This window comes from Pelodiscus sinensis, chromosome 25 (genome assembly GCF_049634645.1).
Source record: "Pelodiscus sinensis isolate JC-2024 chromosome 25, ASM4963464v1, whole genome shotgun sequence".
Lineage (NCBI taxonomy): Eukaryota > Metazoa > Chordata > Testudines > Trionychidae > Pelodiscus > Pelodiscus sinensis.
In genome coordinates, this window is record NC_134735.1 from 6,639,089 (window position 1) to 6,660,873 (window position 21,785).

The 21,785-nt window shown below is 55.9% G+C and overlaps 1 protein-coding gene across 3 annotated transcripts in view; it reads right to left on the reverse strand.

Annotated features, from left to right (window-relative positions):
* The window catches only part of DLGAP3 (DLG associated protein 3), a 157,620-nt gene that overhangs the window by 15,802 nt on the left and 120,033 nt on the right, over nt 1–21,785 (reverse strand). For all 3 annotated transcript variants that reach the window (XM_075909188.1, XM_075909190.1, XM_075909189.1), the window contains exons 2-3: nt 12,526–13,594; nt 3,985–4,190 (exon numbers count right to left, since the gene is read on the reverse strand). In XM_075909188.1, coding sequence (XP_075765303.1) covers nt 3,985–4,190; nt 12,526–13,536 — 1,217 coding nt within the window. In that variant the 5' untranslated portion in view covers nt 13,537–13,594. The remainder of the gene's footprint in view (nt 1–3,984; nt 4,191–12,525; nt 13,595–21,785) is intronic.

Consider the following 21,785-nt stretch of genomic DNA (forward strand, 5'->3'; position numbering starts at 1 on the left):
GGCAGGCTTCAGAGTCATAGGTAGCAGCATGGGTGAGCCAGGGCCATGGGGAGAAACAGAGCAGGTTACCCGGCAAGTGTTGCATCCTTACCTGGGCCGCCAACACCTGAGAGCACTATAGCCTTGCTGACACAGGGACTGCCACCACTGGTGTGAGCCCCTCACACAACCCCATGCAGCAGTGCAAACTCCTACTGCTGGCCTGATTTACATCAGCCTAGTGCAATGTGCAATGGTGCAAACCTTTATCTTTAAACACAGTTTGTACCAGTCCAGCATAATTGACACCAGTGCAGACTCTTAATACAAACACTGTTGGCACCAGTGCATGATTTACACCAGTGCAAACCCCTTGTCTTAACACTGCAGTGTGATTTGCACTCTAGGGCTACGTCTAGACTGGCATGATTTTCCGCAAATGCTTTTAACAGAAAAGTTTTCCATTAGAAGCATTTGCAGAAAAGAGCATTAGATTGGCACAGATGCTTTTCCGCAAAAGCACTTTTTGCGGAAAAGCGTCTGTGCCAATCTAGATGCACTTTTGCGCAAAAAAGCCCCAATCGCCATTTTCGCGATCGGGGCTTTTTTGCTCAAAACAAATCTGAGCTGTCTACACTGGCCCTTTTGCGCAAAAGCTTTGCGCAAAAGGACTTTTGCCCGAATGGGAGCAGCACAGTATTTCCACAAGAAGCACTGATTTCAGACAGTAGGAAGTCAGTGTTCTTGCGGAAATTCAAGCGGTCAATGTAGACAGCTGGCAAATTTTTCCGCAAAAGCAGTCTAGACACAGCCTAGCATTTAATCCCAATTTCAAAGCAGTCACCCTCTGCCCCATTCCTGCAACAGTGACAAATTGCACCAATGTGAAATCCCACTGCACTGGTGCAAACTGTGTTTAAAGTCCCTCTTAGCCAGGAGTTTACAACTGTGGCTAAAATCCCTGCAGAGACAAGATCCAACCCTTAGAGAGTCAGACAGTTCAAACTTTCTCTGAACCCCAATACTATTTGTTTCACAGATCTGGATGCACAAAAATGCCTGGTTACTTGTGCAACTAACTCCCATTACTTGTGCACCTAACTCCCTTTACTTGTGCTCTTAACTCCTGGTTACTTGTGCAACTAACTCCCTTTACTTGTGCACCTAACTCCCTTTACTTGTGCTCTTAACTCCTGGTTACTTGTGCAACTAACTCCCATTACTTGTGCACCTAACTCCCTTTACTTGTGCTCTTAACTCCTGGTTACTTGTGCAACTAACTCCCTTTACTTGTGCACCTAACTCCCTTTACTTGTGCTCTTAACTCCTGGTTACTTGTGCAACTAACTCCCATTACTTGTGCACCTAACTCCCTTTACTTGTGCTCTTAACTCCTGGTTACTTGTGCAACTAACTCCCATTACTTGTGCTCTTAACTCCTGGTTACTTGTGCACCTAACTCCCTTTACTTGTGCTCTTAACTCCTGGTTACTTGTGCACCTAACTCCTGTGTCTACAATTGGATCCCCTCATGTGCACGCTGCACCCACACAGAACCTCCCCGCGCCAGTCTGTGCCCACTGCTCCGAGCGCTGGGTCTGGACCCCTATTTGCAAATGCAGCTGCAGTAATTGCACATGCAAATGCCCAGGAAGCTGGATATCATCTGTGTGGGCACATTTACCAGAGCTGCGCCATCAAACCCACGGGCGTTTGGAACAAGTACTTCTGAAAATCTGGGTCCTCTAAAAATAGGCGGGACACTTGCATTTCCTGTTTGTGTCGGCCCTGCAAAACTGACTGTTTCCCAGTGCAAAAGCTACTCGCCAGCATTCGTGGAGGTCAAAGAAAATGGAAGAGTTTAATCTCCTGGAAACTGTCCTGGCCCCGTGCTCCCTCCCAGCCGGAAAAATCTTTGGGCCAGGGATTCTCTCCTTGGACGTGTATGTGCAGCCCCTAGCACAGGTCACAACCAGGGTCTTTGGGCACGACAGAAGTGAACAAGATAAAGACTAGACACAACAAGCGAGTAGAGTTGTGTAAGGCTGATCAGTTTCATTATTCAAATCTCCCTTCACTAAGCTGACCCAAGGGTGTTTAAGGTGCAAATCTGCGGGGGGAGGGGAGGCGAAGGGTTGGTGAAATCCATGGTGGTCTGGTTCTGTGGGGCTTCATTTAAAAGAATAAACTGTGTATTTTAGCCTGAATTCCCTGCCAGAGACACGGTGGAATCCATCTCTCACGAAAGCTGAAGTAAAACCTCTCCAAGCCCCTGCACCCACCGCTCCAACATGCGTCCCCAATACCCCCACTCTGCACCCATCTCCCCAACATCCTTCTCTGACAACCCCTCCCCCACACTGCACAAGGGATGTAACTAGTCAACTACCCGATAAGCATATGAGTAGTGACTCAACAAGTCGCTTCCCACCCCCCTTGCTGCCACTGCCAGAGAGAGGCAGCAAGGGATGGGGAGCAGAAGCTGATGCTTTGGGGAGCTGGCTTAAAAGCCAACCCGCCCCAGCATCGTCTCGGGGGGGACGGGGAAGCAGAGGTGAGAAGGGGATCAGGCAGAGTCAGGAATCAGCTGATTCCCAGCTCAGTCCCAGACACTGCACCTCTGCTTTTGAAATGTATTAAGAGCTGCCAAAAAAGCAGACAGCATTTTTCCCTGACAATGCAGAGGCGCAGCCGGGGGGATGGGAGCAAGCCAGGAATCGGCTCTCCCGGCTCACTCCCAGTTCCCCCCGCTGAGTGTCTGCTTTTTAAATGTATGAAGAGCCACCCGGCTCCTAATGCATTTAAAAAGCAGAGGCGTAGGGGAGGGGGGACCAGGCACGAGCTGGGGAATCAGCTGATTCCTGATCCCCCCGCTATGCCCCTGCCTTTTAAAGAGCCCGGCGGCTCTTAATACATTTAAAAGGCAGAGCCGCAGCAGGGTGAGCTCACTGGCCGGGAGAGAACCCAGCTGCGACTCTGCAGTTTCCCCCCTTATCAACTAATCAAGTAGTCTATGGAAATTCCATCCACTTCTCAATTAGCTGATTACCCGCAATTTAGCATCCCTGCTCTGCACCCACCTCCCCAACATCCATCCCTGACAACCCCTCCCCCATCCCGCACCCACTTCCCCAGCCGTCCCTCCCCCCACCCTGCACCCACCTCCCCAATATCTTTCCCCAACCACCCTTCCCCTGCCATGCACCCACCGCCGCAGCATCCGTCCCTAACATCCCCTCCCCCACCTGCACCCACTTCCCCAACATTCCACCCTGCACCCACCTCCCCAACATCCTTCCCTGACCACCCCTCCGCCACCTTGTACCCACCTCCCCAATATCCTTCCCTGACCACCCCTCCGCCACCTTGTACCCACCTCCCCAACATCCTTCCCTGACCACCCCTCCGCCACCTTGTACCCACCTCCCCAACATCCTTCCCTGACCACCCCTCCGCCACCTTGTACCCACCTCCCCAACATCCTTCCCTGACCACCCCTCCGCCACCTTGTACCCACCTCCCCAACATCCTTCCCTGACCACCCCTCCGCCACCTTGTACCCACCTCCCCAACATCCTTCCCTGACCACCCCTCCGCCACCTTATACCCACCTCCCCAACATCCTTCCCTGACCACCCCTCCCCCACCTTGTACCCACCTCCCCAACATCCTTCCCTGACCACCCCTCCGCCACCTTGTACCCACCTCCCCAACATCCTTCCCTGACCACCCCTCCGCCACCTTGTACCCACCTCCCCAACATCCTTCCGACCACCCCTCCCCCACCTTGTACTCACCTCCCCAACATCCTTCCCTGAGCATCCCTCCCCCACCCTGTACCCACCTCCCCAACATCCTTCCCTGAGCATCCCTCCCCCTTAATCCCTCCTCCGCCCTTAATCCACATCCTCCAAAATCCTCTCTCCTCCCTGCCTCCTGCCCCTCTCCCAGCCGGCATCCCCAGAGGAGGTTCCTAGTGGGCCTGGCTCTCGGGCCCTCTCTTACTTGGTCCTGGCCTGGTCTACGCTGGAGGAGCGGCGGTAGCCATCTCGCCGGGACAAGCCCTTGGGAGACACCTTGGTGCTGGCCTCCGAGTCGCCGCTGTCGTCGTCCCCCATGGCCTTGATGTAGCTGCCGCTCCGCATCCGCCGGCAGGGGATCTCGCCATCCTTCCCCGCCCCGGGGTAGGCGCTCCACTCGTCCTGCGGCACCTGAGCCAGAAGAGCCCCATGGAGGGCAGTCGGATCAGGGAGCTCGGGGCAGCGGAGCAAACGGGGGGGCGGGGGCAGAGACGGTGCCCAACGGTTGGGGGGGCACAATTGAAAGGCTCGCGTGGCGTGCAGCAGGGTTACGGGCAGGGCATAGAAACCCTGGCGGAAATCTGGGGGTGGGGCCACATCTCCCCACGTGACTCACCCGCCACGTGGAGCAGACTCAGCTATCCCCTGGACAGCTGCACGGTCCGGCGGGGATACTGGGGAGATGCAACGCCGGGGGAGAGCCCAACGGAGCCACAAAGTCAGTCCAGGTCCAGCAGCTTGACAAGACTCCTCCTTATGGCCGTGACAGACAGGGCCCCTCCTCGTTACAGCGAACACTGCACCAAGGAGGGGCAACCAATCTGCCACAAGAGGAACCCTCCCTTCCCCCAGCCTGCAGCTCAGAGCTGGATGGGCCTGGATCCTGGCTCTGGGCGCCTAAGCCAGGGCCTCTGGCCGCCTGGCGGGACTTGATTCAGCCCGTCTCTGCCCCGAGCCGTGTCGGTAGCGTTTGGTTCACTCCCTTCCTCGCGTCCCCTGTTTTCCAGGGAGGCGAAAGGGGCCGTTCTACTGACACCGGCGCTGCTAGAACCAGAAGCTTCCTGTGCTGACGACTGCACGTTCGGGCTGCTGGCTGGGGTCAGAACCTGCCCCGAGCTCCCAGACAAAGGCCAGCTGGCCAGGGTGAGCTCGGTGAACTCAATGAGAGAACTTTGTTCCTCTCCTTACCCTGACGGCCTCCGTGTGGGGTGCCCCACAGCCCCCTGTCCCGGGGCGTGGCCCACCCGAGTCTGTTCATTGCTCCCACCCTCGCCCCTTTGGACACAGACTGCAGCTAGCGACCCCCTGCCCTGTGATACCCAGGACTCCCCCTCACGGCGCCCCCGGCAGGCGAGACTGGGCCAGATCCCACCCAGCGCCGGTGCAGCCCCTGGTGCCCGGCATGCGGCGGCATGGCCCGAGCCAGGAACAGAAGAGCAAAGCAGCTGGAAGGACACAAGAGACCCGAACCCACAGAGGCGCCTCTCTGGCCACTCTGGGGTAGGGTGGCCATTCGTCCTCTGAGCCCCAGGCTGGGCCAGGGACGAGCCCATGTCAGGGAATCCCTCCATCCCGCCCTCCCCAGCCAGCCAGGGTGCTGCGGTGACTTGCGCCAGCCCCAGGCAGATGGTGCAGAGATGGGGAGTGACAGCTGAGCTAGCCAGCACGGATTCCAGGCAGCTTCCCCTGGGGGCTTCAGCAGAGAGGGGGGAACCCCCGGCAGGAGCCTTCCTGTCTGGGTGGCTCAGCCCAATCAGCTCGGGCCTACGGCCTGGAAATTTCAGCGGCTCCGCCACGGTTTCCCACCATCCTCTCTGCTGCCTCCGCTGCTTGGATGCCAGCTGGCCGATGCATCCGCGAAAGGGGGCCGCTCCAGCCATGCGCAGCGCCACGGCCCCGTGGGAAGGGGGGAACTTTGCACCTGCCGTGCCCTGCCCATCCATCACACGGGCGAGGCAGCCTCCTCTCGGGGTGGAAAGGCAGCAGCACAGCCAAGAACCCCCGGCTCTGCCCAGATGGCCGAGGGGCAGGCGAACCCCAGCCAGAGGAGCAGAGGGCGGGAGGGGGCGCCTGGAAGAATGAGATCCACTGCCCCGTTGCATCTTGGGAGAGCAGTTCTGCTCCCTCCTACACCAGGTGGAAACTGGAGGGACCCATGGAGACGTCCCTGATTGACAGCAGCGTGAGAGCCGAATGCGGCTTTTCCCGGCCCCACAGACTGGCCTGGGCATCCGTTTCCCACGCCACCGCGTGGAGTCGTGCGCACAGCCTGACTCGGGGTGTCAATCCAGAGCAGCTCTGCTAAGGCCAGAGGGGTCAGCGTGGATTTACGCCAGCATGACTGAGAGCCAGATTTGGCCCACGGTATCTCCTGCCCCTTGGAATGACACCAGGGTGGGGTGACCCCGCTGGAAGCAGAAAGGGACCAGCAGAAAGGGACCAGCACCTGACAGGATCTGGCCCCAGAGAGCTCACAGGCCCACACGCACAGGCCCACGCCCCCCTTCCCCCTCCCTGCCCCCTTCGCAGCAAGGGCCATGTTGAAGCTGGAGCGGGGCCCATCTCAGGACAGGAAGGCCAGGCGCTAATGGGCTCCTTAGGAAGGCAGGTCATTTACATTTTTCCAATCTGTGCTAAGTGAGGCAAAACAAACAGCGGCATGGCTCAGCTACGCGCCGGGCCTGGCCCCGTGAGGGCGCGGGACACGCGATCAGGCAGGCCGGGTTTTTCCATCCCGGCGCCTCAGACAGAAGACTCCTGGATCCGGCCCAAAAGCCACTTGTGAGCTGAGGGCAGAGTCATTTCCCCCTTCAGCTCCAAAGGCCTCAGACAGTGTCATCTGCTCCGCCCCAGGGTGGCGAAGCCGGCTCTCCGAGAGGCATCTGTGCTCAAGGGAGTGGGGGCGATGGCAGGATTGAAGCTGGGGCGCCCAGGGCCGCTTTGGGAGGCAGGGAGCTCTGCTAGGGCCTGTGAGGACTCCTGATGGGCAGCAATGGGAATCCAAGGCGGGAGGTAGCCCAGGCCCAGACAGAGCTGTAAGTGCTGAGCAGCTCCCGGGACCAGCTGCAGGCCCAGGCAGAGTGGGGTGCATGGGTGAGGTTGGTGCTTTGGGGTTCAGAGAGGCTCTGCCCTGTCTCCCTGCCCCTGGGACCTGGGAGCAGAGCCAGCTCGCTTGCCACATGCTCTGCCCCTGGGACGGGACGGGAGCCACAGGCCCAGAGCAGCCTGGGAGCCTGACAGCGCGCAGTGGATAGAGCCGGCTGCAGCCAGGGGGAGCCTGCGCAGGCGCTAGGCAAGTTTCCCTTCCACTCTGCTGCCGCACCTCAAACCTGGCCCACAGCCCCCGGCTCCCACACAGCTCTGCCGGTGCCCCTCAGTCCTCACCCACCATCTCCTCAGCTGGGGACCTGGTGCTGGGGTATCAGAGGCAGCAGCACAGGGTGGGGGGGAGGCAAGGGCTTTCCCTGCATCCCCCAGCTCCCACCTGCCCCCCCCGTCCGTGCTGCTGCCTCTGAGGGAGGCAGCAGCTGGGGGGAGGAGGCGGCTCCAGAGACGATCCAGCGACGCATTAAGATGCATGTTCACACACTGCCTCCCTCCAGGCCACTCCTCATTAGAGCTGAGCACTCGCTGATCAGGCCTTTTGGGCTCTGGCTCCCTCTGCGAGCCGAGGACCCCGGCTCCTTCTCGCTCTTTGAGTGGCTGTGATTAGCCCCAGCGCCAGGGATGGGATGTGCGGAGCCGGGGGCCCCAGCGCCAGGGATGGGCTGTGCGGAGCCGGGGGCCCCAGCGCCAGGGATGGGCTGTGCGGAGCCGGGGGCCCCAGCGCCAGGGAGCCGGCAGAATCCCTCCCTTTTTGTAAATAATCATCTGACTTTGTGCCGTTGGTGGACAAAGTCAAATGCTTTTAGTGCCGCCCGTCTCTCCTCTCGTCGCCCACCTCAAGGCACTGGGCCACCAGGCATTGTGGGAAAGCAGGGGAGAGCCAAGCCCATGGGGAACAGAGCAGCAGGAAGGGGCCGCTTCAGCCTCGCGCGGCCCTGGAGAAGAGTAACACGCAGCCTCCCGCTGGGCTCCCTCTCCGTCGAACTCTCCTGCCCGACAAAGGCCCCCTCAGGGTGCGTCCACACTGCATTGGCATTGCAAACCCAGGGCTGTGGGCCCGGCTTGGGGACGCGGTGCCTCCACTTGGCCTTGTGAACCAGCTTTTACTACTGCGGGGCCCGAGTCTCCCAGTACACTGCACGGCCCTTCGGACTCAGGGCTGCGAAATGGCAGCGGGGCGGCGTCTCGACAGGCCTCGGGCTCAGACTCACTCCCAGCAGGTCTGAGGACGGGTCAGACTGATTTGTGTGTGGACAGAAGGTGTGGGGGGGGGGAAATGTGGCTGAAACCAGAGCCAGAGCCCAGGCTAAACGTGCTGGGTAGACATGCCCTTCGGGGCCTACACCAGGCCTCGCCCTTCCCCAACCACCAGGGAACTGTCATCAAAGAGCAGCCCTGTTCCCAGGAGCAACCCACCCCCAGTACCCCCTCTCCCACTGGTTCGTCCGTGGGTGGGTGGTGCCGGCTATAACCCCTGCGGAAGTGGGAGGAGAGCAGGCTGGGTTATTTCGGGGAGCAGGGAAGCGCACAGCTACTGCACACAGCACCCTGGGCTCTGCTCGGAGCCCCTGCTGCAGCGAAGACTCAGGCAGATGCAGGAAGAGTTGCCCTGGCTGGGTGAAAGGGGGCGCTTTCCTCAGTCGCAGCACGGCACCTGCGCCCCAGCCTGGCACTAGGGGGCGCTATGCCACCAGCAGGTCATGGGAAACCAAGGGCTTGAACTTTTGTCCTCGATATTTAACTCGCATCCCCAAAGTCCCTCCAGTCCCTTCTCTATACCTTCCCTCTACAATCCCCTCTCCTTCCACCAGCAGGGGCTGAAAGGCACACACCCAGGCCCGGCTCCGGGGAGGCTCATGGGAGCATAAGACCAGTTGCAAGAATTGAACCCACGACCCTCCCAGGGCCCTATCTGACCGGCCAGCCTGGCCTTTGAAACACAAGGCGCGAGGCCTGGTCCTGGCGCCAGCCTGTCATAGTAACGCCTGGTAGCCGCTGCAAGGCTCCATACACCAAGTGGCCAGGCCAGCCCATCCCCCTGGTCTTGGGGCTGCCCCAGCACAGAACACAAGGTGCTCCGCCTCTGCCTGTCGCTGCCTCACCCAGGAAGCCACGGAGCAGCTCTCAGGAACTGGGGCGGGCTGGGGGATCACTCAGCAGAGCCTGAGGCCAAAGCCCTGAAGCGCAGCGCTTCCCTACGGATGGTGGGACAGGACCGTAGATGCATTTATCACACGCGGGGACCGATTCTGCCACCATGGAGAGGGAAAGGGAGGGCAAGCTAGGAGGAGCAAGAAGCTGGGACCCAAGCCAGCCCTTAGACCCCGTCCCCCCACACGAACCCGAGGACAGCATGAGCTATGGATATCCATGCCACATAGCAGGGAGAGGGCTAACCCTGGCTCCACTCTTTGCCCCCTCTCCCATTCCTGTGGGACTATATCGAGACAGACAGACCCACTGACCTGCCTCGCTGCCTATGCCCCGGCTCTGCCCTGGGGAAGCTGAGGGGGCAACTCTCTGAACCAGCCATGGCCCAGGAGTCCTGTGAAAGCAGCAAGGCCCCAATCCGAACCCTCCGCTCCAGCTGCCAGCGCAGGCGGGTGTACTTGGCCGGAGGAAGAGGGGGTTTGGCAGAGACCAGCTCTCAGGAGGACACCTTGGACAGCGGGGAGCTGGCAAGCTGAGCACTCACTAGCCCACAGCCCCTGTGGGGCGCTTCTGTCAGGGCACGTGGGTGATGCTGAGCGTGGGCCCCACCGCTACGAATCGCGGCAGAGAACTCAGACCCTCTGTGCCCTCTCGGCCAGCAAGTCCAGTCGCCCTCTCTGCCTCCCACCGGGTCTCTGGGAACCCCTGGCACAAGGGGGTGCAGTGTGGCTGGCCGCTTGCAGTCACTGAGGGTCACCCTTGTCCCCCTAGTGCCGGACCATCCCGGGCAATCCCCGTTTATCTTCCAGAAATCAGGGTTCAGCGGGAGACTCTACTCCTCGCTTCCCACCACATTACCGGGTGCTCCCGGGACGGCCGTACTGCTTAGAGGTGGCTGCCAAGCTCCGGGGCCAGCGTGCTGGGTGCTGTACGGACCCACCGTGAGAGACAGCCCCCGCTCTCCAAGGTGAATAGACGGGGGGGGTGCCATATCACATTCACACCAAGAACACTGAGGCACAGAGAGGCTAAGCCAGGTCACACGGGATGCCTGGGGCAGAGGCAGGAGTGGAAGTCCCATTTTCGGACCCCAGCTCATAGCCTGAATCCTGAAGCACAAGCCCTCCCTCCCCCGCCTTCCTGCCCCTCCCCCATCCTTCCTCTGCCCCCGCCTGCTACCCGGACAAGTGCAGCTGAGACAGCTGCTGGGACAGACCTCACCACCAGCCCCGGGGCCCGATCAATAGCTGCTAATCATTCAGTGGGGGGAGGGGCGGAAGCAAGCAGGCAGTGGGAGAGGCGGGCAAGACGCCTCTGGAAGTAACGAGGGAGGGGGGAGCCAGCTGGGGAGTGACCTTCCCAAAGTCAGCCCTGTTTCACCGGGGAGCGAGGCGACCGCCACTTCGCTGGACAAACGCTTGCTTTGCAGCGGCCGCCGCGACGCCTGCTCTTCCGACCAGGAGTCGGGGCTCCTGCTGCCGGCTCTCTGTGGGCCGTACGGTTCGAGCCGTGCGGGGCGAAGTAATGTCGTTCTTTGGCCCAGCTTCTGTGGGTGAGAGAGACGCTCTCGAACTCCCCAGAGCTCTTCCTCAGGTCACCCCGAGTGACTTTGGACAGGTCCCTTTCCCCGCTCCGTGCCTCAGTTTCCCAGGGTCGAGCAGCACCCACCAAACCCTACCGGGTGTGAGGCTCTGCATGGGGCCCTGGCGTCCAGGGGTAAAACTGTGCCAAGATTTGCACAGGGTGCCACCTAGCAATGCCCTCCCTCTCATCTCATCACCACATGATGCTTGGCTGGACCCATGGTCATCTGAGGCCCCTGGAGCACCCTCCAGCCTAGAACAGGGAGAGCCCCACTCTCTGTGCAACTGGGAGGAGTCGGGCAGGAATGTTTTCTCTTTGTGCCGCTTGGTCACATGCGGAAACGGGGAGGAGGGGGGACTGCCCGGCACGACAAGGAGACGCAGAGAGGGCTGGCTGGCCTGGATCCTTTCCGGGACGGAAGCCCCCTCCTGGGCAATCCGGAGCCTCAGCCAAGTGGATCCAAGCAAGGCCTGGGCGGCCTGGACTCCGGAGAGCAGGCAGGACGACCACAAAACCGAGGCCGAGCGGCAGGATTGGCACCCAGCACAAAACGCTGCCCGGGCGTGGGGGTGGCACAGGGCGTGTGGGGGTTGGCGAGGGTGGACCGCAGGGGTGGCGTGTGCTGGGACTGGGGCAGGGGAGGTTTGGGTCCAGCCCCGCATAGGGATGGAGGGCGGATAGTTCAGGCCAGCGTTGGGTGTTTGGCTCTGGACGTGGCTGGCTCTGTCGCTTGGAAGCAGGTGAACTCTCCCCCCCCCCCAGTGAGTTCAGCCCGGGAAGGAGCTGGCGAGAAGGGACCGTCCCCTTCGGACCCACAACCCCAACTTTCCCCTGGGCCTCTCCCCACCTCCCGCCCTGTTCACGCCCCGGCTCTCCGTGCAAGGCCAGGCTTTTGCCCATAGGTGGCAGCAGCCCGCTGGACCTGCGGCTCCCAGCCCCGAGTCCCAGGTGCCAGCCGCACAGGGACGCGCCAGCGTCTCACGGTTCCCTCGCTCTCCCTGCTGCAGCCGCAGCCCAGTGCTGTGTCTCAGCCCCCTCTGTGCTCCCCTCCGCACAGCTGCCCTCCTGCCACGCTTCGGGGTGGGGAGCTTGCCCCCGGCTGTCCCCGGCTGTGGGGTGGTGCCAGGGCCCGGAGGCACCACACTTCTGTGCAACATCACACAGAGACAGCTCCGGGGTTAAGGCTGGGGGGGCCCTGCCCTGCCGGCCGCCAGCCCACGGCTCCGGGCTCACAGAGGGGTTTGCGAGTCACGCGGGCGGGTTGTGTACACGGGGAGGAGAGACACGGGCAGCGGGGCATCCGGGCGAAAGGAACGGGCTTTGTACGAAGCTCAGGCCCCAGTGTCCAGCCCAGGAAGAAGAGCCTGTGGGCTGAGGAGGTGAAGGCCCCTGACAGAGCTCACGGAGCACCCAGAGACTTGTCTGCACTGGGGTATTTCCCCCAGGCGTTCCCATGGCAGCCAGCCCCAGCGAGAAGGGAGAGCCAGCCAGCTCTCCGCAGGGCGGATGACAGTCACCCTCTGTGCTAGAGCAGAGCCAGTGACTTCTAAACCGGGGTGGGGAACCTAAGGCCCAGGGGCCGGATGCAGCCCCCAGCTTGCCTGGATCTGGCCCCCAAGCCTCTCCCCCAGCCACCCCACTGCAGGGGTGGAGCACACAAAATCTACTAGCCCAGCCCCCCGCCCGAGGCTCTGCTGTGCGAGGGGAATGTGGGGAGCATCTTTGTCCTTCAGTACGGCCCCCGACTGATTTTTCTGTGGGTCAACGGCCCCCGACACAAAACGGGTTCCCCACCCGAGTTCTAGACACTGCAGCCAGGCTGTGTGGGAGCCAAAAATTAACACCTGCAGGCTTTAGCGTCCCCCCCCCCGGTCTGCTTTCCCCCCCTCCCCAACGCACGCCTCACCTGAAGGTAATGGTAGCCTCTGTCTTTGGCCTTTGCTTCCGGAAGGGCCAAGCCTTTGTCCTGGCTGCCTCCCGAGCTGGGATACGCCTCCCGGGCTTGGCTGACCGTCATGGTGTGCCAGGCACTCCTCTTCAGCGTCTGGCCGTCCAGCGACATGGACATGCCGGCACAGGCCAGGCACTTGCCCTCCCCCCCGGTCTTGAGACTCTTCAAGCTCAAGTCTCTGAAGGCACTTTCGGGCGCGTCCATGCAGTACTGGGTGGCCTGGTCCACGGCGTGCCGGCCAGACACCATGTAGCTGCTGTCGCTGTCCAGGTTGTCATCAGAGCTCCACCAGCCCATCATCTTGGGCCGGTGCCGGGAGTCCAGCTTGCGGTCTTTGCTCTTGCTCCGCTTGCCGTGCCGGGACTGGTGGTGGTGGTGATGGTGGTACCCGTCCCCCCGGCCCTCCGCCTTGGTGCCGTTGTACTCCCGCTTGGCCGGCGCCTCCAGGGAGTGAGACTTGGCGAAGAGCTTCTGGACGGAGTGGACCAGGTGGCGGATGCGGCTGGGGCTTTCGCTGCGCTGCTCCGTGGTGCTGGCCCGCTGGTACTGCAGCGTGTGGAAGCCGTCATGGTGCAGCGGCAGCTGCTTCTCAAACTGGTCCAGCAGGTTGGGGGGCAGGCGGTTGATCTTGCTGGAGGGGTGGGTGGCCGCCATGCACTCGTCGCAGGAGTCGTACTGCGGCAGCGGGTGGTGCATCCTGGGGAAGGTGCTGCTGCTGCTGGCGGAGAGCGGCTCGCTCAGGCTCAGCGGCCCGCCCGAGCACTCGGCGGGGATCCCGGGGCTCCGAGAGGGGCAGTAGCGGTGGTCCAAAGAACAAGACTCGCTGGGGCTGAGGAGGAACGACTGCCTGGATTCCTGGCCGTGGCGGATATAATCCAGGGGCTGGTCACAGTCCTCCGGGATGCAGTGACAAGGATGCCCTGTGGAGCTTTGTGATTGGCTGCGCTCCCCATGGTAGCCCTTCATGGTGTCAGAACCCGGCACAGAACTTCCTCATTCTGCCGGGTTCTCCCTGCGGGGTCCCCTGCGGAGACAGGACAGACATGTGAGCCCTCGCCCGTCCCACGCGCGTGTGGGCAGGTTTCGGAGCCCTGCCTCTTTTTGCCCCTGCAACCCGCCCCTAAGGAGGACTGCCGGTGGTGTCGCCTTTCTAAATAAGCACAATTCACGCGCCAGCTCGACAGCTGGCGTGGGTCAACCCAGCTCTTCCGACTTGGCTGGAACTGCACCCGTCTACACCAGCCGAAGAGCGGGCCCTCTGAGTCTAAAAACCCGACGGCACCTGCCAATCAAGTCTGAAATGGCGGCAGAATGGTGGGGGCTGAAACGGGAGTCCCAGGTAAGGCAGGTCTGTGAGTCAAGCCCAAAGCTCTGCTCATGGGCAGAGTCAGCACAGGACACCTGTTCCAGTTCACCAAAACCAGGAATAATTAGAATTAGGAAAGGGACAGAGAAAAGTAACCAAAATGATCAGGGGGGTGGCCCAGCTCCCATATGAGGAGGAATTAAAAAGACAGACTGCTCAGCTCGGAAAAGAGATGATCGAGGGGGATATGATAGAGGTCTAGAAAATCAGGAATGGTGGAGAGAAAGCGAATAAGGAAGGGTTATTTACCCCTTCACACAACATATGAACCAGGAGTCACCCAATGCAATGAATAGGTAGCAGACTTAAAACAAACCAAAGGAAGCATTTCTTCACACAATGCAAAGTCAACCTGTGGAACTCCTTGCTAGGGGATTTTGTGGAACACAATAGTATGACTGGGTTCAAAGAAGAATTAGGTAAGTTTGCAGAGGATAGGTCAATATAGTCAGAGACACAAGCCTGATTGTCCCTAAGCCTCAGACTGCTAGAAGCTGGAACAGGACAACAGTGGGATGAATCTTTCAATAAATTGTCCAGGTCTGTTCATTCCCCCTGAAGCTTTGGAAGACAGAACACTGGGCTAGTCTGACCCAGGAGGGACTTTCCTATAGTCTAAAGGACTCTGAGATTCAAAATCTGGCTTCACTCCCCCTCAGAATAAACCTGAACATTTCTTTGCAAAACAAATGTTTCAAAACAGAAAAGTGGTTTGGGTCAAGTGAACCATTGCCCTGTGATTTTGGTTTTGGCCCAGGTGCTACGATCAAGCACATCTGAACCCGAAATAAACTATCCAAAGGAAAAGTTGTTTCAAGTTCATTCCAACATGTCCAACAGGTCATTTCAGCCGTGTTGGAATATCTTCACCCGCCCTCTTGCCCCCAGGGTTTTCTTCCTAGATGAAATGTGGATTGTAAATGTTTTGCTTGAATCCCAGCTGCCCTGACTGGTGGAAAATGGTTCCGCATTTTTCCACCCAGCTCTGCTCACATGGCTCATAATGGGCTGAAATAAGGAGTCGGGGGGAGGGGGGAAGAGAGAGAGAAAGGGCCCGCTGTGCTCTGAAATCTCACTCCATTCTCATTCTACCTGCAGATCTTCAATCAAGCTGCCCAAATGGCACTTCTGCCGTGTTCCAGTGGAGGTTACAGAGGTATTTATAGAAGCTACCTTGAAACCTCAGGAACCTATCAGTCCATTTATCAAAGCGCCTGCAGTTCCCCATTCAAGGCAGGCGAACAATAAGAAGAAAGAAATGGAGCAAAAAAAAAAAAAAAGTTAAATTGTACCCAGGGTATTTTATTCAACAGGAAGCTCAAGCCAAACGGCCTGGCTCCTCTAACAGGCTGTCTTGTGGGCTCTGAGCCGTGAACTAAACAGTCTCCCCAGGATTGCAGAGACCCTGCCATTTCGCTCACATTGTTTTTTTTTAAATTATTTCCTTATATGTTTGTGAGGGACTGGCATGAGCCAGCACTGGCTGGGGCTTTAGCGTTAGGGTTAACCTTAAGCTGTTAGCCAAGCATTGCGTTCCGTTCTCCCGGCTGCTCGGAACAGCTGCTCCATACCACACCCAGGGGTTACCATTAGAAAGCTGTTTGTCTCAGTCTCTCAGAATCAGCGAAGTACTAAAGACCAATTTGTGCAGCGTACAGCTATGCTGCAGTAAGCTGAGCTGTTTCCAACGCGGCCATGCTTGCCACGGCTGGGCCAGCCCAGACCTAGGACGAGAGACCCTCTTGGAAAGAAAAAGGTCTCAGAGGGATAGCTGTGTTCGTCTGTAACTTTAAAAATAACAAGTAGTCCTGTGGCACCTGAGGCTATGTCTACACTATAAGGTTTTGGCGCAAAAACGGTAGTTTTGGCGCAAAAACCAGCACAGAGTCCGGCAAGTGTGTTTTTGTGCAAAAAAAATACAGTAAATCGACAGGACAGAGGGCTTTTGCTGGTAGACTGATTCTTCTCCCCACAAGGAATAACTTCTTTTCGCGCTACAGCTCTTGCACAAAAAGGCAAGTATGGACGCTCCGCAGGGGTTTCTTGTGCAAAAAGAGTCTATCAGAAAAAGCACAGGTGCTCTGATGGCCATTCTGTGAAAGGCCATCAGAGATTTCTTGCGCAAGAGCATCCCTGCAGTGTGGATACTCTCTTGCACAAAAGCACATCGCTTTTGCGATGAGCTTTTGAGGTGTGGACGCGCTTTTGCACAAGAAGTTTTTGCAGAAGACCTCTTTGGCAGAAAGCTTTTTGCACCAAAACTCTGCAGTGTAGACAAAGCCTTCGAGACTAACCAAAATAAATAAACTTCATCTGAAGAAGTGAGTTGTACCCACGAAAGCTCATGATACCTGTCACATTACTGAAATGGAGGGAAGCAGCCAGATCGCTGCTGCACCCCTAGGTGGGGGTGTTGGCCCCAGAAATTGGTATGAAAGGGAGCCATGTGGGGTATTGAATGGGAGCTTGTTGTTTTCTGATCCTGTGTACACTGTTTATGTGAGTATATAATGTCTGTGTGTGTAGATCTGTAATCTGTGTGGAAGCTGAATATTTCTCTGAATGTGGTTAAGCATGGCTATGGACAGGCTGAGTAGTGAAGCCCTGTGGAACAATGGCACTTGATGGCCCAAAGACACACCTAAAGCATGAGGGCGGACACCTAAGAGCGGCCAGCAGAGAGAGGCTGAGGACCAGGTGACCTGCTGCATACCAGAAGAGGCCAGGAAGGGGGTATAAAGAGGCCATGTGGTCGATGCCATTTTGTTCTCAGCTCAGCACTTCATCCCAGAGGCAGCACTGCAGGGATTGAAGAGCCCGGAAGACCTGTGAACCCATCCTGATCGTAGGATGTGCAATAAGAACTTTTAAACCAGCAGCTGTACATCTCTGCTAGAGCCTGCATCGAGAACTGGGAGATTCGGTGCATGTAACGTATTATACTTTAATAACCTTACTCTCATGCTTTTCTTTCCTGTAATAATAAACCTTTAGATATAGATTCTAAAGGATTGGCCCAGCGTGATTTGTGGGTAAGGTCCAGAGGGTAAATTGACCAGGGATCTGTGGCTGGTTTCTTGGAACCGGACAGAACTTGTTTGGGGTAGGTGGGATTGGGTGCTAGGACCCCCCACCTGTGTATGAGGCCCGGGGCCATCTGGGGCACGGATATTGCTGGAGTGTCGGAGGGGTTTTGCTCGGGAGGCTTCAGGCAGGTTGCTGAAGCGCTCTGTGGGACTGGTTTGTGGCCTGTGTGGAGAGGTCACCAATTGGGGGCTGTAAGTAGCCCCGGATTCAAGCAGTTCGCCCTGAGCGGACGCCCTCAGCTGTGCCCAGACACGGCCCGGTCCGTCACAATGCCATCTTCCACGGGTTTTGTTGGTCTTTAAGTTGCCGCAAGACTACTGTTTTTTAAGTTTTTCCAAAATAAATAGGATCATGAGCTTTTGTGGGCAAGACCCACTTCATCAGATGAGTTGAAATGAAAATAACAGAATCCAAGCTATAGATATAGATATAGATATAGATATAGATATAGATATAGATATAGATATAGATATAATAGCAAAAGAAGTGCATGTCAATTGTAGGACCTGTGTTAATGAAGCTAATTAAGTGGGCTGGATGTGTTCCATTCATAGAATCATAGAATCATAGGACTGGAAGGGACCTCGAGAGGTCATCGAGTCCAGCCCCCCGCCCTCAAGGCAGGACCAAGCTCCGTCTACACCATCCCTGACAGATGTCTGTCTAACCTGTTCTTAAATATCTCCAGAGAGGGAGATTCCACCACCTCCCTTGGCAATTTATTCCAATATTTGACCACCCTGACAGTTAGGAATTTTTTCCTAATGTCCAATCTAAACCTCCCCTGCTACACTTTAAGCCCATTACTCCTTGTCCTGGCCTCAGAAACCAAGAGGAACAAATTTTCTCCTTCCTCCTTGTGACATCCTCTTAGATATTTGAAAACCGCTATCATGTCCCCCCATTCATAGCTTTTCATGTGCAAATGCGGAGGTCAATGGCAGGGGAAATTTGGCTTTGTAGTGCATTAACTGGTTAATGTCTTTATTCACATCAAAGGCTACCTCCTGGAAGAGGCAGGGCGTAAGAGGACATGGTGATGAGTCACTAGGGGGCACCGTGCCATGTTGACGCCACACTGATTCCAATGCCCCGGCATTCCTGCTAAAAATAACACTCCAGTATTCTGCCCAAAGCATTGAGCTCCTGTAGTAGCACTACTGGGAGATGCAATGCTTTGGATACCTCCTGTTGCATGAGGCACTGTGCTGCTGGAAGTGCCATCTCATGGCTGAGATATAAACCAAGGTCTTGGCCCCATGTCAACATTAACAATTGACCCCATGTCCTGATCAAACTGAATAGCTATAGTCTACCTCCTGCCATTCTCCTTGCAGTTCCAAGTGGATTTGGGAACTTCCTTCATTTCCTGTCCTAAATCGAAGAGTAATGTTGTAGAGCACTGTTAAACAGCGACCGTGTTCCAACCTAGAGGCAGCTGCATGGCGATGGAGTAAAAGGCAGGACCCACAGGGGCACCTTGTGAAGTGTGTAGGGTGAACGGTGCAGCATGTGTATGCATTTCTACCCTGACTCGCAACCAGGAGGATCCCAAAGCACTTTTCAGATCACTCACAGCAGTCTGTGAAACAGAACATGGCATTTGTTTGGTAATAATCACTCCCAGCTTTCATGCATCAAGTTCCATCAGTAAATCTCAAAGTTCTTTGCAAAGGGGGGGTCAGCACCATGATCCCCATTGTACGGACGTGGAAACTGAGGGATGGGGAGGAGTAAGTTATGCAAAGTGCCCCCATAGGCCGGTAGCAGAGGCAGAACTCAGGTCTGAGTCCCAAGCCAGCATTCCAGCCACTAGGCACTACTGTCTCCTTATAGCACACAGGCATTTAGGCGTGCGCAGTATCTTGAGAGGCAGTGTGGGATGGAGGGTTGGAAATCCACAGGCCCTCAATCTAATGCTGGACTTGGGCAACATGCATCACCCCCCGCCTCAGTTTCCCCATTTGCAGTTTGGGGAAAATAATGCTCCTTCACAGGGCTTAATAGAGGTCTAGTGTTTTCAACATATCCAGTGCTCTATATGCTAAGCTTCATTAGAAACTGAGGGGCAGGATACTCCTTATGAAGAATATTTAAGGAAGCAGAATGCAATTATATGATAAAGTTAACCTAATCTTATGCCCCTTGGCATATGAGTGGGGCATAAGATTAGGTTAACTTTATCATTCCATGGGGCTCTTTAATGATCACAAGCTGGGAGAGGTTGATTTTTACATCCCATCCCCCTTTACACCAAATTAGGACTCTATGCTCAAATGGACTCTACTGATACCAAGCTGGGAAGAGTTGCATTGAAGGACAGGGTCATCGTTAAAAATGATCTGGACAAACTAGAGAAATGGTCTGAGGTAAATAGAATGAAGTTCAATAAGGACAAATGCAAAGTGCTCCACTTAGGAAGGAACAATCAGTTTCACACATACAGAGTGGGAAGCGACTGTCTAGGAAGCAGTCCTGTTGAAAGGGATCTAGTGGTCATAGTGGACCACAAGCTAAATATGAGTCAGCAGTGTGACACTGTTGAAAAAAAGCAAACATCATTCAAGGAGGCATGAACAGGAATGTTGTGAGCAAGACATGAGAAGTCATTCTTTTGCTCTACACTGCACGGATTAGGCCTCAGCTGGAGTACTGTGTCCAGTTCTGGGCACCACATTTCAAGAAAGAGGTGGAGAAATTGGAGAGGGTCTAGAGAAGAGCAACAAAAATGATGAAAGCTCTAGAAAGCATGACCTATGAGGGAAGACTTAAAGAACTGGGCTTGTTTAGTTTGGAAAAGAGAAGACTGAGAGGGGACATAAGACCAACTTTCAAGTATCTAAAAGGTTGTTACAAGAAGGAGGGAGCAAAATTATTCTCCTTGATCTCTGAGGACAGGACAAGAAGCAATGGGCTTAAACTGCAGCAAGGGAGGTTTATGTTGGACATTAGGAAAAACTTCCTGTCAGGGTGGTTATGCACTGGAATAAATTGCCGAGGGGGGTTGTGGAATCTCCATCACTGGAGATATTTAAGAGCAGGTTAGATAGGCACCTGTCAGGGATGGTGTAGCTGGTGCTTGGTCCTGCCATGAGGGCAGGGGACTGGACTTGATGACTTCTTGAGGTCGCTTCCAGTTCTAGTGTTCTATGATCCTGTGGTGCCCAGAGGCCTCGCAGCCGAGTACCAACTGAGCTTGAAACTACTCAGCCAATAGTTCCCCAAAGGGAAGCACCATGCAAGGTTGAGTAGCAGGGCTAGATATCGCCAGCAAAGTAGTAGGGAAGGCAGAAATTTCCCAAAGCAGTAAAACTGTGAGGAAATATAGTCTGATGGCTCCATCGCTGAACTGGATTCCAGATCTCAGCTCCTTGGACAAGTCATATCGTTTCTCAGCACTCACAAATCCTGCATATTTCACTCAAGAGCTGCCGGGGGAAGGGGAGGGGAACTTTTCCCCACTCTGAAATATTTTCCAGTAGCACCCGAGGGAGGGGAAGTGGCTTGGTCAAACTTAGCAACCTTCCTGCTTCTTTTCTCCCCTTCCCCCTTTTGCAATGATTACTTCTAGCAACTCATGAAAAAATAAAAACACCCTCTTCAGAGACACGGGAAACAAGGTCATCTTATTCCTCTCGCAGATCTCCCAGGGCTTGGTGGATGTGGGAGCCTAGAGAACACAAATCATCGTTTAATTACTAATAAATATTAAACCACCTCTTTAAAGGGGCAGAAAGAGAGACACCAGCCTCTGCAGGAATGGGCTGGCCAGGTGGAGACAAGGTCAATCGCTTATGAAGATACTCTTACTTAAGAATGGTCAGAATGGGTCAGAGCAAAGGTCCATCTAGCCCAGTGTCCTGTCTTCCACAGTGGTCAATGCCAGGTGCCCCAGAGGGAACTAACCAAACTGGTAACCATCAAGTGATTCCTCCCCTGTCACCCATTCCCAGCTTCTGACAAACAGAGGCTAGGGACCCCATCCCTGCCCATCCTGGCTAATAACCATTGATCAACCTACCCACCATGAATGTATCTAGCTCTTTTTTGAACCCTGTTAGAATCTTGGATGTCACAACATCCTCTGGCAAGGAGTTCCACAGGTTGACTGAGATGGGTGAAGAAAATCTTCCTTTTGTTCCTTTTAAACCTGCTACCTATTAATTTTATTTTGGTAAGCTCTAGTTTTTGTGTTATAGGAGCAAGTAAATAACTTTTTCTTATTACTTTCTCCACACCAGTCATGATTTTATAGACCTCTATCATATCCCCCCTTATTCTTATTGGCTACATCTAGACTGGCATGATTTTCCGCAAATGCTTTTAATGGAAAAGTTTTCCGTTAAAAGCATTTGCGGAAAAGAGCATCTAGATTGGCACGGACGCTTTTCCGCAAAAGCACATTTTCGCAATTGGGGCTTTTTTGTGCAAAACAAATCTGAGCTGTCTACACTGGCCCTTTTGAGCAAAAGCTATTGCACAAAAGGACTTGTGCCCGAATGGGAGCAGCATAGTATTTCCGCAAGAAGCACTGATTTCTTAAATGAGATCGTCAGTGTTCTTGCGGAAATTCAAGCGGACAGTGTAGACAGCTGGCAAGTTTTTCCGCAAAACAGCTGCTTTTGCGAAAAAACTTGCCAGTCTAGACACAGCCTTCCTGTCTCATTCGCTATCCCTTTTTGAATGACTCCTAACATTCTGTTTGCTTTGTCGACCGCTGCTGCACATTGAGTGGATGTTTTCCGAGAAACTCTTCAACCGT